The 14,111-nt window shown below is 44.8% G+C and overlaps 1 protein-coding gene across 1 annotated transcript in view; it reads left to right on the top strand.

Annotated features, from left to right (window-relative positions):
• Positions 1–9,852: 9,852 nt before the first annotated feature.
• Positions 9,853–14,111, top strand: part of si:dkey-229b18.3 (uncharacterized) — a 30,880-nt gene continuing 26,621 nt past the window's right edge. Inside the window, exons 1-3 of the mRNA XM_063213961.1 lie at positions 9,853–11,543; positions 12,475–12,548; positions 12,821–13,046. Of these exons, the coding sequence (XP_063070031.1) occupies positions 11,231–11,543; positions 12,475–12,548; positions 12,821–13,046 (613 nt within the window). The 5' untranslated portion in view covers positions 9,853–11,230. The remainder of the gene's footprint in view (positions 11,544–12,474; positions 12,549–12,820; positions 13,047–14,111) is intronic.

Below are 14,111 nucleotides of genomic sequence, written 5' to 3'. Positions count from 1 at the left end.
TATTACAAAGGAGGAAAAAAGGAGCTGATGTGAAAAGAGTATCAAGCATCCTTCAATTTGAAGGTATGTACAATCAGGGAAGCCGACAAAAGGGGTCAGTTGTCCCGGGACCAGGGAGGGAGGTCATCCAGTATACTGGCAGCCGTGTCCTAATGGTTAGGTCTTAAGATCAGAGGGCTGCAGGTTTGAATCCCAGCATACTTCTCCCAACACCTCCATCCAAGTGCTGTGGAGCAAAGCACCTCAGCAGGGCAACCGATGAGCAAAGCAACCAATACTCTGAAAAATAACTTTGGATAAACTTTGCTCTGGAAAAAAGTTCCAGCTAAGTCCAATGGAATGGAATGGAATGTGTCCCCATTACATTGCATGTATCGAAAAAGGGGAGCCTTTCAGATGACTCTGTCCCGGGTCCAGTCAAAACTGTCAGCAGCCCTGCGTATAGTCCACTGACAAATTACACGCAATTCTGCCAAAAGGTTCTTGTCAAACAAATCCACTTCTCTGACAAAGCAGCTGCATATGACCTACAAACTAAGGTGATATTCTTTGGCCTGGTCGCCGGAATATAGGCTATAATTAATTTTATTGTAATTGGATATAAACAATTAAACATGTCAGTCTATTCCTTTTTAGAAACTCTTTTTTTTACATATGGACTTGTAATAGAGACAGCAATATACAGTAGAATTCTGAAACTCAGGTGGAGAAGTGAAAGTGAACTGTTTGGTGGTCGGGTCAATACATTCCACACATTGTTGAGAAATGTAATGTATATAAATTTAGATGGTTCATGTAATCAAATTATTATGCTGTGTCAAATCCTGATTGTAGTGTGGCGCGATACCAAACATTCATGTGGAAACACTACAAGTGGCTTTTATTTATAAGTGTGTTTTTGTTTGTCTATGTAGGCCTACTTTGTTATTCTTTTTTATTTATTATTATTATCTTTCTTTTTATACAGGTATGATCAAGGGCGCCAGAATGAGTTTTAAAGTGGTGGTGCATTTTTTTTGTTTTCTTCATTCTTTATTTCTTAACAATGTTATTGCTGCTGCACTCCACTCATTTGTCTGCAGTAAAAGTTGAGAATTCCCTCATTTAGGGAGCCCAAAAGTGTGAGCTTGTATGTCTTCTTGAAATTGGACCTTGAGTCTGGAATAAAGTTAATGATGATAGATAGAATGCCTTTTATTGTCCCCAAAGTGAAATTTGTTTTCACCACCATCATAACTTGTTACAGCCAACATGCAGACAAAGTATACAACTCAATACACAATAAGAAGTACACGGAAGTACAAGTACAAGGACAAACAAAACATTAGGACATCAAGCGCAATACATGCACACTCACACCCAAATACTGTCAGACACCATAAGCACATACTCTCACATACATACACACCCGCACCTTCTCATACAGGCACACTCCAACAAAAATACTGCACCTGTCACCGGGTGACAAGGTTGAGTGGGGGAGGAACCATTGTGTGCGGTTGGTGCTAGCTAGGGGGAACGGTTTGAGAGCCGGACAGCCATGTTGTAAACAACTTCAGGTGGCTCAGTTGCTGGATTGGTAGCAGCTGAACACCAGAATTACATAAGGTTTCACTCTTGGGCTGCAACAATATTGTATCGAACCGAGAAATCGTGATACACAGAGTCACGATACTGTATTGCGATATACGCAGACAGTATTGTGATAAATGCGTTGACAGATTTGTACCCCTCAGTCCAGAAAACAACCACATGATATGAAGTGATAGTGCTTCCAAGCTTCAAATCATCAGCAGCATTACATTTCAACTTTTTAGAATTATTAATAGCCTCTTGTAACCTATTCTACCAATTAACTATCAGTTTTTATTCATAATTTTATTTTATAATGTTGGCCTATGTGAAATCATGGGGTTTATTGAACCGTAGGTCATAAATCGTGATACGAACCGAATCGTGAGTTGAGTGTATCGTTACAGCCCTATTTCACTCTAACTGCATAAAGCAGCCAATTGGAGGATGGATAGTGAGAAATGCTTTCTAAGGTCCCAGAATCCAACTTGAGGCAGGCGAGGTCAAGGGGCAGAAGAGAAGCAGGCCAGACTGACTGGGGGAACAACACTTGAGGCAAGAGCTGAAGAGAGTGGGTGCATTCCAATGTGGTGGTTCCTTGAGTCTCAGTCCGGGGGCTATGGGAGTTGCAGTGCTCAAAGGTTTACTGTGTGTTATCCTGAAGCTACCCGCTTGTTTGAAGTGGTTCACCTTACAGAAACTTGTGTGGTGTGAAGAGTGTGCCCCGCGCCCCCTAACTGTGTACTGCAGGTGACTTTGAGTAGGCCCAGATACCGCACAATGAGGACTGAAGCAAGACTGTACATTGCCCCCTCCTCCACCTGTCTGCGTCGGGAGGACCATTCGCCTTGCTGGAGGGCCCAAAGACTGTGTTGGTCAAGTGAGACAAAGCCCTATGGGCATCCATGCATCATGGCGAGCAGTGCATTGTGAGTGAGGGTAATCCTCTGTGTCTTTGATCAGTCTGGATGAGTGGCGCCCCAGCGCGGACGGCGCAACCCCCGGACGCAGCCAGGAGAACTGTGCTTCAACCCAGTATGCCACTACACAGCCCCAGGCACCCCTGTCTGCCCCCGGTGGCACCTGCACTCCAATGCCGACATCAGCTGCCCTCACCCCGCCTCCAGTGCAGCCTGTACCATGGTCCAGCTTGTCCAGAAACCCCGACCCTTAGCATGAACTTCTGACCCTGCCCTAGAGACTGCCCCCTCTACTCCTGGGTTATTTATTCGAATAAAAAAGCTGCACAGTGAAACTGAAATCATCTGTGTCTTGTGTTGTGTGGGTTGGTTGTTTCTCCTCAGAGAAAAGCAAAACGTTTAAATGGGTGCGGTGGCACCTAGTGCCCACTACCTGCGACACACACTCCAACACAAATGCTGTCAGACAACATAAGCACATACTCACACAATAAGCCATACAACCACACCAACAGTCACATGGGCTACTATAGTGTATACACTATATACACAACCAGAGGGGGGCCATACAGGGTTATTGTGGAAGGTTGTTCAGTGCTGTGCCGTGATGGGACAAAGCTTTTGTTAAAGCCTGCTGGTCGCCATCTGAGTGACCTATACCTCCATCCGGATACATTAGGAGCAGGGTGAAATGTGGGTGAACAAGGTGAGTGTGGTCTCTGATGATTGAATGTGCTACACGTGTCACAGCTTTGAAGTTGACATCAGTAAGGTTTTGTGTAGGGTGGCGAGATATTTTGGATGCAGTGTGTGTGATTTTAGTGAGTTTGTTTCTGCAGCTGGTGGAGAGCATGTTGTAGAAGCAGGGTGAGCAGTACAGTAGAATGGGCTGGATGGTGCTGGAGTACAGATGGGAAGATTAGGGGCAACAGAGAGGGTAGAAAGTTTATGGATCATATTAAGTCTCTGTTGAGACCTGTTGAGAGTCTCTGGTTGTGGATGAAGGTGGAGGCCAGATGGGGTGATGGTGAGTTGTGAAAGACCATTTCCTTTGTTTTTGTCATTTTAAGTTCCAGAAAGTTGTCTGTACACCACTGAGTGAAATGGATGATGATGATGATGATTATTAGGACAGGTCAGTGAAGCTGGTGACAGGAAATGAGTGGGAGAGAGAGACTGGGAACGATTGGCGAATAACCAAGGCCGGAATCAAACCCGGGTCGCCAGCGTAGCAGTGCAGTGCCCTACCAATAGAGCCATGGTCGGGCCACAGTAAGCTTTTCTGCTATTTATGGTGGTGCTAAATATACATGAAACAGAACAAGTTTTAATATGAAACACTGTACCTTAGCATGTCTAAACAGTCTGTGAAGTGGACAAATAGCCAAGCCATGTCTATAGCTTTAGTAGGCTAGCATCTGAAAATTATTCCATTATGTTATCAGTTTACCAACATGTAATGGTTTTGTTTGAGTGAAATCTACAAAGAGGTTTTAGTAAGCTGATGTAACCTTTACCATGGCCATGAGGGTATAGCACAGAGAGCCAGGAGGGACTGAGGAGTGGAATCCCTTTGAGGCCCATGCGTGTGTTTGTCGACGGCCTCACTGTAAATCTCAAGCTCTGGGGAGGCGAGGCGCTGAGCAGACAGAGGAGTAGTGTGCCCAGACAAAACTGAGGTTTCTTGGAGAGAGAAAAAGGATAGGAACGAAGAATAGCAGATTTCAAAGATACAGTCCATGTCTGTGTGTGGAGGGATTAGCCTATTTACCATTTGTATGTTTTTTCTTTGGTCTAGTTGTCCCGTTGTCTTTATGATGAGATTTTGTCTGTTTCGTGGTAATAATTAATTACTGCTTTTCCTGCTTTTATATATACTGAATCTGCAGTATTTATATGCTTACTTGGTAGTTATGGGTATTGGTTAGGGTGTCAGACCCAAAGGTTGCCGGTTCGACGCCCGACCCGCCAGGTTGGTTGGGGGAGTAATTAACCAGTGCTCTCCCCCATCCCCCTCCATGACTGAGGTACCCTGAGCAATAGCATGGTACCATCCCGCTGCACTGCTCCCTTGGGGTGCCATTGGGGGCTGCCCCCTTGCACGGGTGAGGCATGAATGCAATTTCGTTGTGTGCAGTGAACACTTGCGTGCTGTGGAGTGCTGTGTCACAATGACAATGGGAGTTGGAGTTTCCCAGTTGGGCTTATATATACTGTGTGGATCCTAGGAAGAGTAGCTGCTGTGTTACATCAGCTAATGTAACGGAGGCCAGTTAGCAGTGTGTCGTTGGACGTTAGTCAACCTTCCTCCCAAAGCCTCATAGAGTTACTATCAGCACTGTGTTATATGACTGGTCCTTTAGCTCAGCGGTGTAGTGCTGTGCCTCCAATACCAGAACCGACCTCAGTTACACTGGTGCTGTGACCCGGATGGGAGTGAGGTTTAGGGAGGTGAGTGCAACAGAGGCCAACTAGCAGAGTGTGGCGTTAGTGTGCAACGTTAGTAAACCTCCCTCCCAAAGCATCATACAGTGTCGTAGCACCGAGCTATCAAACTGGTCCTTTAGCTCAGCGGTATTGTGCTGTGCCTTGCATACCCGAACTGATGTGTTGACTAGGAGGTGGTGAGTTTGAGACCCGAAGGGGAGGGACTGCGCAGGAACACCTCAGTTACAGTAATACAGTAATGCATTGATTCTCAAAGTGTGGTCCGGGGACCACGTGTGGTCCGGGGACCACTGGTGGTCGGCGACAGAGCTCAGGTGGTCGTCGAGGGGATTTTTTTTTTTTCCAAGACAAGCTAGCAGTAGGCTATAATTGTAACATTATTACAAAGCTAAATGAAGCTGAAGTCTTATTTTCACCACAACAAGACAGCCTTGTAATGTGAATAAAAAGTAAGTGATCTGCCTTGAAAATAGGAGTGTGAAATTAGCCGTCAACTGTCAATTCAGTAAACAGGTGGTCACTGAAGATTTTTGGGGGGCCAAAGTGGTCCTCGGTCTGAGAAACTTTGAGAAACACTGCAGTAATGGGTATCCGTATAAAGCACCAGAATACCTCAGTTACAGTAATAATCCGTATAAAACACCAGAACACCTCAGTTACAGTAATCGGTATCCGTATAAAGCCCTTCTGGGACGGGCATTGGAAATTAGCTTTTGGCTATAAATGCTATGATGCTTGCTGTTTGGTTGTTATGCAACCTACATGTTATGTATCTGTCCCTATCAAATAAACTAAACTAAACCAGATTAGCTCTAACATGCCAATACACTGTGTATCATTTCTGTCATAGATTTTTCCAGAGGTCCTCGCAATGCCACTATCAAAGACACATACATCTCAGTACAGGTGAGACAGTGTCTATGCCATTGCCAGGAGTCACCAAAGCGGGTGCCAAGTAGCCCTCCAGGAATTTGTGAGGTGCCCACCAAACAGTGACAACTACAAGATTTTAGTCACAGTTTCTTAATATAGGTCTAATATGAGATTACTTCTTTATAACCTATAAAGAATATGTATAACCTATAAGCAAATTATCATTCAATTATAGTGTGATTGTGTAATTTAACAACAATGTTAAAACATCGGTAGAGGATTTTGAACAAACAAGTAGCCCTCGGGTAGCCCTCAGTAGCCCCCCGCGTAGGCCTTAGTAACCCTATAAGACCCAGAAAGGTTGAGGACCCCTGGTCTAGATTCAAGATCAAGATTCAAGATTAGTTTATTACGTCTTATTATAGGTTTGAAGCCTATAAAGAGTAAAAATTGTTGTGTTTTTCTTGTGTCCTCAAAAAGATTTAAAAATAAAAAATAAAAAAGAGAGAGGTAGGGGGGGGGGGGTGGTGGAAAAAAGTGCAAAAAAAGTGCCTTGTTGTCTTCAGCATGAATTCAGTAATCTAACTGCTTGGTGGAAGAAACTACTTTGGAGTCTGGTGGTGTGAGACTTCAGGCTTCTGTACCGTTTCCCAGATGGTAATATAGTAAACAGTTCATGGTTGGGGTGACTAGGATCAGCCAAGATCTTTTTGCCTTCCTGATGCTCCTTCCCTCGAACAGCTCCAGTATGGAGGGTAAGTCACAGCCGCATATGTACTGAGCTGTACGCACAACCCTCTGAAGAGCTCTCCTGTTGGCTTGAGAGCAGTTCCCATACCATGCAATAATGGTCCCTGTCAGAATGCGCTCAATGGTGCCTCTGTAAAACGACCTCAGGATCTTGGGTCTCATCCCAAACTTTCTCAATCGTCTGAGGTGGTACAGACGTTGCTGGCTTTTTTTAACAATGCGCTGTGTGTGACTGTCCCAGGTGAGGTCCTCTGAGATGGTAACGCCAAGGAATTTAAAGTCTCTCACCCTCTCCACTGTCTCACCGTTGATGTTAATGGTTTCAAACTGGTGTTCTTTCCTCCTGAAGTCAACTATTAATTCTTTTGTCTTGGACACATTCAGAGACAAGTTGTTTCCTCTACACCACTCCATGAGGTTGTTTATTTCTTTCCTGTAGGCTGTTTCATCATTGTTTGTGATTAAACCGATAACAGTGGTATCATCTGCAAACTTGATGATGGTGTTGTTGTTGTGTATAGCCACACAGTCATGCGTATATAGAGAGTAGAGGAGAGGGCTCAGAACGCAACCTTGCGGAGCTCCCGTGCTGATGGTCAAGGAGGATGATGTGATGGAGCCCATTCTCACCACCTGTTTCCGTGCTGAGAGGAAGTCTAGTATCCAGCTGCAAAGGCCACTGTGAATTCCTAGACTCCGGAGTTTATCATCGAGTATGCTGGGGACAATGGTGTTAAAGGCTGAGCTGTAGTCCACAAACAGCATCCTTACATAGGTGTCTTTTTTCTCCAGGTGTGTTAGGGAGGTGTGCAGTGCGCTGGTGATGGCATCATCAGTTGATCTGTTCTGTCTGTAGGCAAACTGATGACAGTCAAGCGTAGGTGGAATCATTTCGCAGATGATGTTCTTCACAAGCCTTTCAAAACATTTACTCACGATGGGGATGAGGGCCACATGTCACCAATCATTCAAGCTGGTGATTTGGTTTTTCTTAGGCACTGGAACAATGATAGATGACTTAAAGCTGTTTGGCACCACACACATGGACAGGGAGAAATTGAAGATGTCTGTAAACACACCAGCCAGTTGCTCTGAACACACTTTGATGACACGGCCTGGAATCCCATCAGGTCCTGCTGCTTTCCGAATGTTGACTTGTTTGAAAGATTTCTGCCCATCAGCCACTGTGAGCATTAGGCCTGGGTCAGAGAAGTGAGAAAAGGAGGGGGCTCTTACTGGAGGTTTGGTGTTGACCTCAAAACGAGTATAGAACTGGTTCAGCTCGTCTGCAAGTGAGGGATGAGAGACTTGGATGTTGGACTTTTTCCCCTTCAGATCTGAAATCATGTGCAGTCCCTGCCACATATTTCTTGAGTCATTCCCTTCCAGCTGTTATGCTTTTGTTGGGGAACAAGGGCTCTGCTTATTATCCATCAACACACCAAATATGTCACCAAATATACATGGGTTCACCGTGTTTATAAACACGATGTTGTGAGGAGGAGCAAGACACTGGCAGTCAACCACGTGAGCTATTTTTTTTTACCGACAGCGGTTTCCAACAATCAGAGGTTGAGTTGTGCGCAGCTAGTGTCGCGCAGCCAGGAGAAAACAAAAATTTAGATCCTATGTATAAAGGACCTTCAATTAACTTTTTTTGCCTTTGTGTGCCTTCATTGGGGATAGGACACAGATCCAGAAGAAGAGAGGTAGAGATAGCTGGGAAACGACCCAGACCAGACTCGAACCTGGGTGCCTATGGGCATGCAGGAACCCATTATGTCTTTTGAAAAGCAAACCTACGTATAATGAATTGTGAGTTGTAAAGACAACAAATTTGTCAGATAAAAACTACAACCACCTCACTGTACAACAGTTCCTCCAAGCAGCATGCACACTTGAGTTGCAGACTGCTACACCCCCCCACCCCACCACCAAAAAAATAGAGACAAGGGTCGTTTAGGCCTGCTGCAGCTGTTCAACACCATGATGAGGAAGAACATTATTGACATGGGCATGTATGTTTCTGAGCACTTATCTGTCTTTATCTGTGGTGCTTTTATACATAGCCCACACGTAGACCACCTCAGGATATCTACAGCATAGCACGGGCACATTGCACCTCCATATGTCACAACCTCATAGTAACTGCTGACAATCAATGTCTGTTGTGCAATCCGGCATGACACACATTGTGTGTGTGTGTATGTGTGAGAGAGAGACAGAGAGAGACAGAGAGACAGAGAGAGAGAGGGGGGGGGGGGGGGGGGGGGGGCAGGAGTGCACACTAAAATTCCTTGAAACCTTGAATGTATGTACATATGGCATGATGCTACACTAAATTCCTTCTCAATATCGCCATAATACAGTGGTCCAGTTCTGTCCGGTTCAGAGAGGTGTAGCCTGCATCATTAAGTCAGTCCTAGCCATCAGTACAGGGCACTGTGTAGCCTACACCAACGTAGGCTATTCAACAGCCACAGTAAATGTACCGGTACATCAAGAAGGCTAAGTACTTGTTAAGTAGGCCTAGTCCTATCTGATACCCCCTCATCTTACCAGGATGATTTATCAATTGTGAGGCTATAGGCTGCAAACTTGTTGGATTTGGATGGATTTATGTATTTGAACGTGTAACAAGCCCTTATAATTCAGAGCCAATACAGGAAGATGCATTAGGCCTATTTCATTAGTCTGTCATTGGAAAGGATTCAAAGGCTATTTATTTGTTGCACATACAATTTCAGTATGGCTATCACACTCTCCTTGTCTATTCTATTCCTAAGAATAATAGCCTAGTAGATTATACTTAATAAACTGTGGCAATAAATTAAGATATATTATTTTCTCTTGTGAGGCAAGAGATATATTTAGGCTACACACTGAGATGGACTAGATTGGTAGCTCATCCAGTCTCAGGTTCTCTGGTTAGAATTAATCCTGGCCCAACCCACATGCAAGGCACTTGTACATAAGAGGGTAGTTGCGCGAGGTTGTCATGGTGTGTCGACAAATATCGCGTTTCACGAGTATTCTTTCTTCCCTTAGTGTCTGTGTAGTCAGTGTAATAATTGCTATTTCAAACAGAGCAAGTCGACATAGGCAACACAAGTAAGGCAACATTGACGTCAACAACCTATCTTGATGTAGCCTAACAAGAAAAAAAACGACTAGAAAAAAACAGTAGCTGTCAATTGAGTGACGGGCCTGCGCACCAATAGGATTGCCGATAGCTAAAGTTCTTTAAAAGGTCTGCTAATAGGTCTTCAGCGAGGGAGGGGGAGTGACACTGGGCGTCAGCACGATGTTAGGTTGACATCTGGTTACCAACAGAAGGTTACGAGTTAAAAAATTGGATTATTTGATCATCTGACTGGGCTCGCGTAAAGGCGAGCGATAGTGGACGCGCGGGAGGCGAACGACACGGATTTCTTTTCAAATCAAGGCCGCTTATTCACCTTGACGTCTCCGTGTTTTGGAGGGAGATACCTTCTCGTACATAGGTCGTTGAACTCGCGATGCTCGGTAGATAGCTGCCTGCAGCATGTTGCTGACGAGTTGAAGAAATCCCAAGTTACAGCTAGAGGGTAGCCTTCTGTCGACAGCGGGCTACATCACCACGCTACTGGGTTGTTTGCGGATATTTGGATAGTCTGCGCACCGGTCCAGGTCCTCTGCTGCTGATGGTTCGATTTGGCGCTCCTACAACTGTGTCACAACGCCGTAAAGCCCCTCGCTGGAAGCAGGATCAGGCATTATTGTGGGACTTATTTACATTGAGCATTGGCGCGGTACTCAAGGCTACTTCACTTCGGGGGTAGGATGGACGTTATAATGCGTAGAATTGTTTGATACCCTTCTGAACAACACATTACCACGGATTACGTGCAATTCAACATTGATTGCATGTCAAACTTTAGTTTTGTGCCAAAATCAACGCAGAAGCCTCACACATTGGATGCAGTTTAATGGTTCTGGTGGACTCCCTTGTAGACAGCATCAGACTTTTGTCTGTGGTGCACGTGCAGTGTTATTGTTGGATTTAGCACGAATTGTTTGGCTCGTTTAAACACAAAGGAAATGTAGGAAGGGCCAGTAGCCAAATTCAACCCATAGTAGTTAGTTTAGATTTGTGCAGGAGATGGTGTGTAATATTTTCAAAAGGACATTTGTGAAATTTCGTTGAAGGAAGCCTTGTAGCGTTTAATAATCCAGGCACTTAACTAGTTCTGCTTGAATTGATATTTTAGCTGTCTGCTGGTCCGCTAACGTGATTGCCCCATTGGTGCCTAAGGGGGGAAACAGATTAAGAGATCTTTTGGGCATCTTTGTTTAGACACTCTTTTGGCGGATAAGCGGGTGTTGTGTGATGGCATATTAATTTTTAAAAAGTCTTATTGTTAAAGTTTCATGAAATTATGGACGTGGGTTCCAAAGGGGCTGTGATTGACCCCGCCATCTCAATGGAGAGTCAAGTGCATCACCAACTTTCTCGGATGGTGGAAAGTTTGTAGCGGGCAGTTGCCTCAAGCATCCTTCTGACTCGAAGGCAGGGAGGTGACTAGCCTGTGTAGCCTATGTTAGGTTTGTCCCCTCTTGGGACAACAGAGAAGATAGACAACAGGGCAAAAGAGGCCACATCATAGAAAACAGCCAACCTTACAAAAATGGCTGGCGACTGTACCTACAATACGCACTATGTTAATGATGACACTTTTGGCACCATCAAGCAGTCGGCGGATAGGCACGAGCCTGCAGATGTCAGTGGCGTGCGCGCGGCGCCTTCGCCCTACTTCGAAGAGATCGGCGGCTCACTTTACCGCAAAAAGTTGGAGAGGGGTTTCGTACAGTACCGAGAAGTCCTGATCGAGGAGAAGCGACTGAACGCCATCGCTACTTTCCATCAGAAGCGACCGGGGAGGAGACACCACACCCTCGAGGACACATACAGATTCGTGGCAGAGCACTACTGGTGGGAAGGTAAATTGTTTTTTTCCTCCTTTGTTTTGTGTTTCCCCTGCCTCTTAACCATGACCAGAAATGACCCCATCTCAGAGCTGGAGTCTTTATGGGTTTCGGGTGCATATGTCTTGGGGCACCTACGCAGTTTCATTCCCGCTCGAAAAAATAACCTTTGCGTTATTCAGAAAGCTCGCAATGCTTTCTGGTTTCAACTTCTATGACATTTTGGCCCAAGGCTGCTATGTAAGTGCACAACTGAGACCCCGTGGCGCTTCCCGCAGCTCTTCCACTTTTCCAGCTCTCCATATGACTTCTGTAAGCCAACTTCCTTATGTCCCGAGATGTTTTGGGAATGTCGGAAATCCGGTGATTTATCGCCGACATGCGTATAGGTTATTTAAGGACGCAGTCAGTGGCGCACCGACTGAAAAGCCTTGTGTTGCCCCTTTTGTTGGAAATATTTGACAGAACTAATTTTGCGGAATATTTGACTTACTAAAACTCGGTTCTCTGCTTTTAACATCCGATGACGTCTTTGTAAAAAAAGCATGGGGAACTGCAGACTGAAACCAAAAGTTGGTAAACATCATGGTTCTTTTGGGTGCATGTGGACAGGGCACTTCTCATTTGCTCTTTCCAAAGACCCAGTAGTTCCCTCTCATGGAAGACTTACGCAATCTTTGGATCAGAATCCTATCAAGCATTTTCATCAATGTGCAATGATTGTGAATGAATCATGTGCTCATGTGTGGATCTCTGGATGTCTCCATGTCATACTTTGCATACCAGTGATGAGAACAAGATGCTTATCAGTTGTTGGCATGGCATACTTTTGACTTCTTTAACAGACTCTCATGACTTACAGTTGTCATGTCTGATTTGACTTTTTTTCGAGTTGCTACACAGTTGTGTCTCATGGGTTTGTTTGATCCTTATAATGTCCCCACAGGAATGTACCTTCAGGTGAGGGAGTACGTCCTCGGGTGTGAGGAGTGCAAGCACAGAAAAACGGAGAGCCAAGAGGTAAGCGACCAGCGCTGGTGACTTTTAACTTCACTGATTCCACACAGACACAAATTTTGAAATGCAGTTCTGCTCATCTTTTACAGTCTATGAAATTAAAATATGCCTGCACGTTCGTGCACACTTGATCGTCATCTTTCTGGCTTCCTCCCTCCCTCCCTCCCATCCTATCGCTCTATCTGCATATTTCATCATACTGCTCCTATTCTCTCATCCCCCTCTCCGTCCTCTTAATGATTTGTTTGTTTACTCTACTTCCCCTTGGTTAACAGGAGCGGTGTGTGTCCAGAACGATGATGTCACACAGCCAGGAAGTGCTGAGCAAGCTGAAGGCCCAGCAGGAGGCGGGGCTCTTCTGTGACATCACGCTCAAGACGGGCGGTGGCCACGCCTTCTCTGCCCACAGGGCCGTGTTGGCAGCCGTCAGCGAATATTTCCAGGAAGTTTTCACTGAGATGGACTCTGCTGCTGTGCCACAGTCCTACATTGATCTCACAGGTACACTACTACTACTACTACTACTACTACTACTACTACTACTATGACCACCACGACTACTGCACTACTAATGCAGCATAGTGTTCTACATTACACCTGTTTGCATTGAAGTCCTTTCCGTTCCTTTAGGAAGTACATTGTGATGTGCAATGTTGCTTTGTTTTCTCAGCCATTTATCAGAACTTTGTCAAATACATTAGAAATGGCAGTTAAAAAATGAGAAAAAAGTTCTTGGACTCTCCCTGAAGAAGGCACTCGTGCCGCGCCGCCTGGGCTTTGTTTTATGGTACATCCACATAGGACTTGTCCTAAATAATAAATACATTTTATTTTTGAGTGCCTTAGAGAATCCTTTTCTCACTTTTTGTCACTCACACTTTTGACTTTGACAATGTTCAATACCTTGGACTAAAGATCACCTAAATCAAAGAAGCTACAAACCATTGGATTAAGAGCACGCCATAGTCCTCAAAACTAAAATTCGAACTGTATCATGGAAAAGGCAATACTATAGGAAACAAGGAGTGTCATCTATGTCAGGGATTCTTAACCTTTTTGACGTCGAGGCCCATTTTTTTCCACTATGCAGTGTCCCGGGGCCTGAAGTATTTTTTCCACAAGGGATAGCCCTATATTGATTAGCCTAATGTTAATCTCATTTAATCTCACTAATTAAATCCACTCACAGTTTAGCAAACCAGAGTCATTCACACATGCCTCTCTGACATGCCTCTCTGACAGCTCAAAGTTTGCGTGACAGCTCTTGACTTGCGCTTTGTAATGAATCTGCTGTTCGTAAATTCAAGGCGCTTTTCTACACAAGTGGAAACGCGACGCGGGAAGAACAGACATTCCACAGCCCTTTCCCAGTAGGACCAACTATCACAATTAAGCAAAATTTGTGAAATGACTGTCTTGTTGGGGACACTTGGACAAGTATAAGGGATAAAGATTCAGTAACTAGAATTATTGTGAGTAGCCTAACCGTTGAACACCTATTTCTAACTAACACGTGAGGATATTATGACACAGAAGTCGTCGCCAAATCAGCTGGGAAGCGAAACC

This window comes from Engraulis encrasicolus, chromosome 13 (assembly GCF_034702125.1).
Source record: "Engraulis encrasicolus isolate BLACKSEA-1 chromosome 13, IST_EnEncr_1.0, whole genome shotgun sequence".
In the NCBI taxonomy this organism is placed as follows: domain Eukaryota; kingdom Metazoa; phylum Chordata; class Actinopteri; order Clupeiformes; family Engraulidae; genus Engraulis; species Engraulis encrasicolus.
This window is presented reverse-complemented; position numbering and strand designations above follow the sequence as displayed.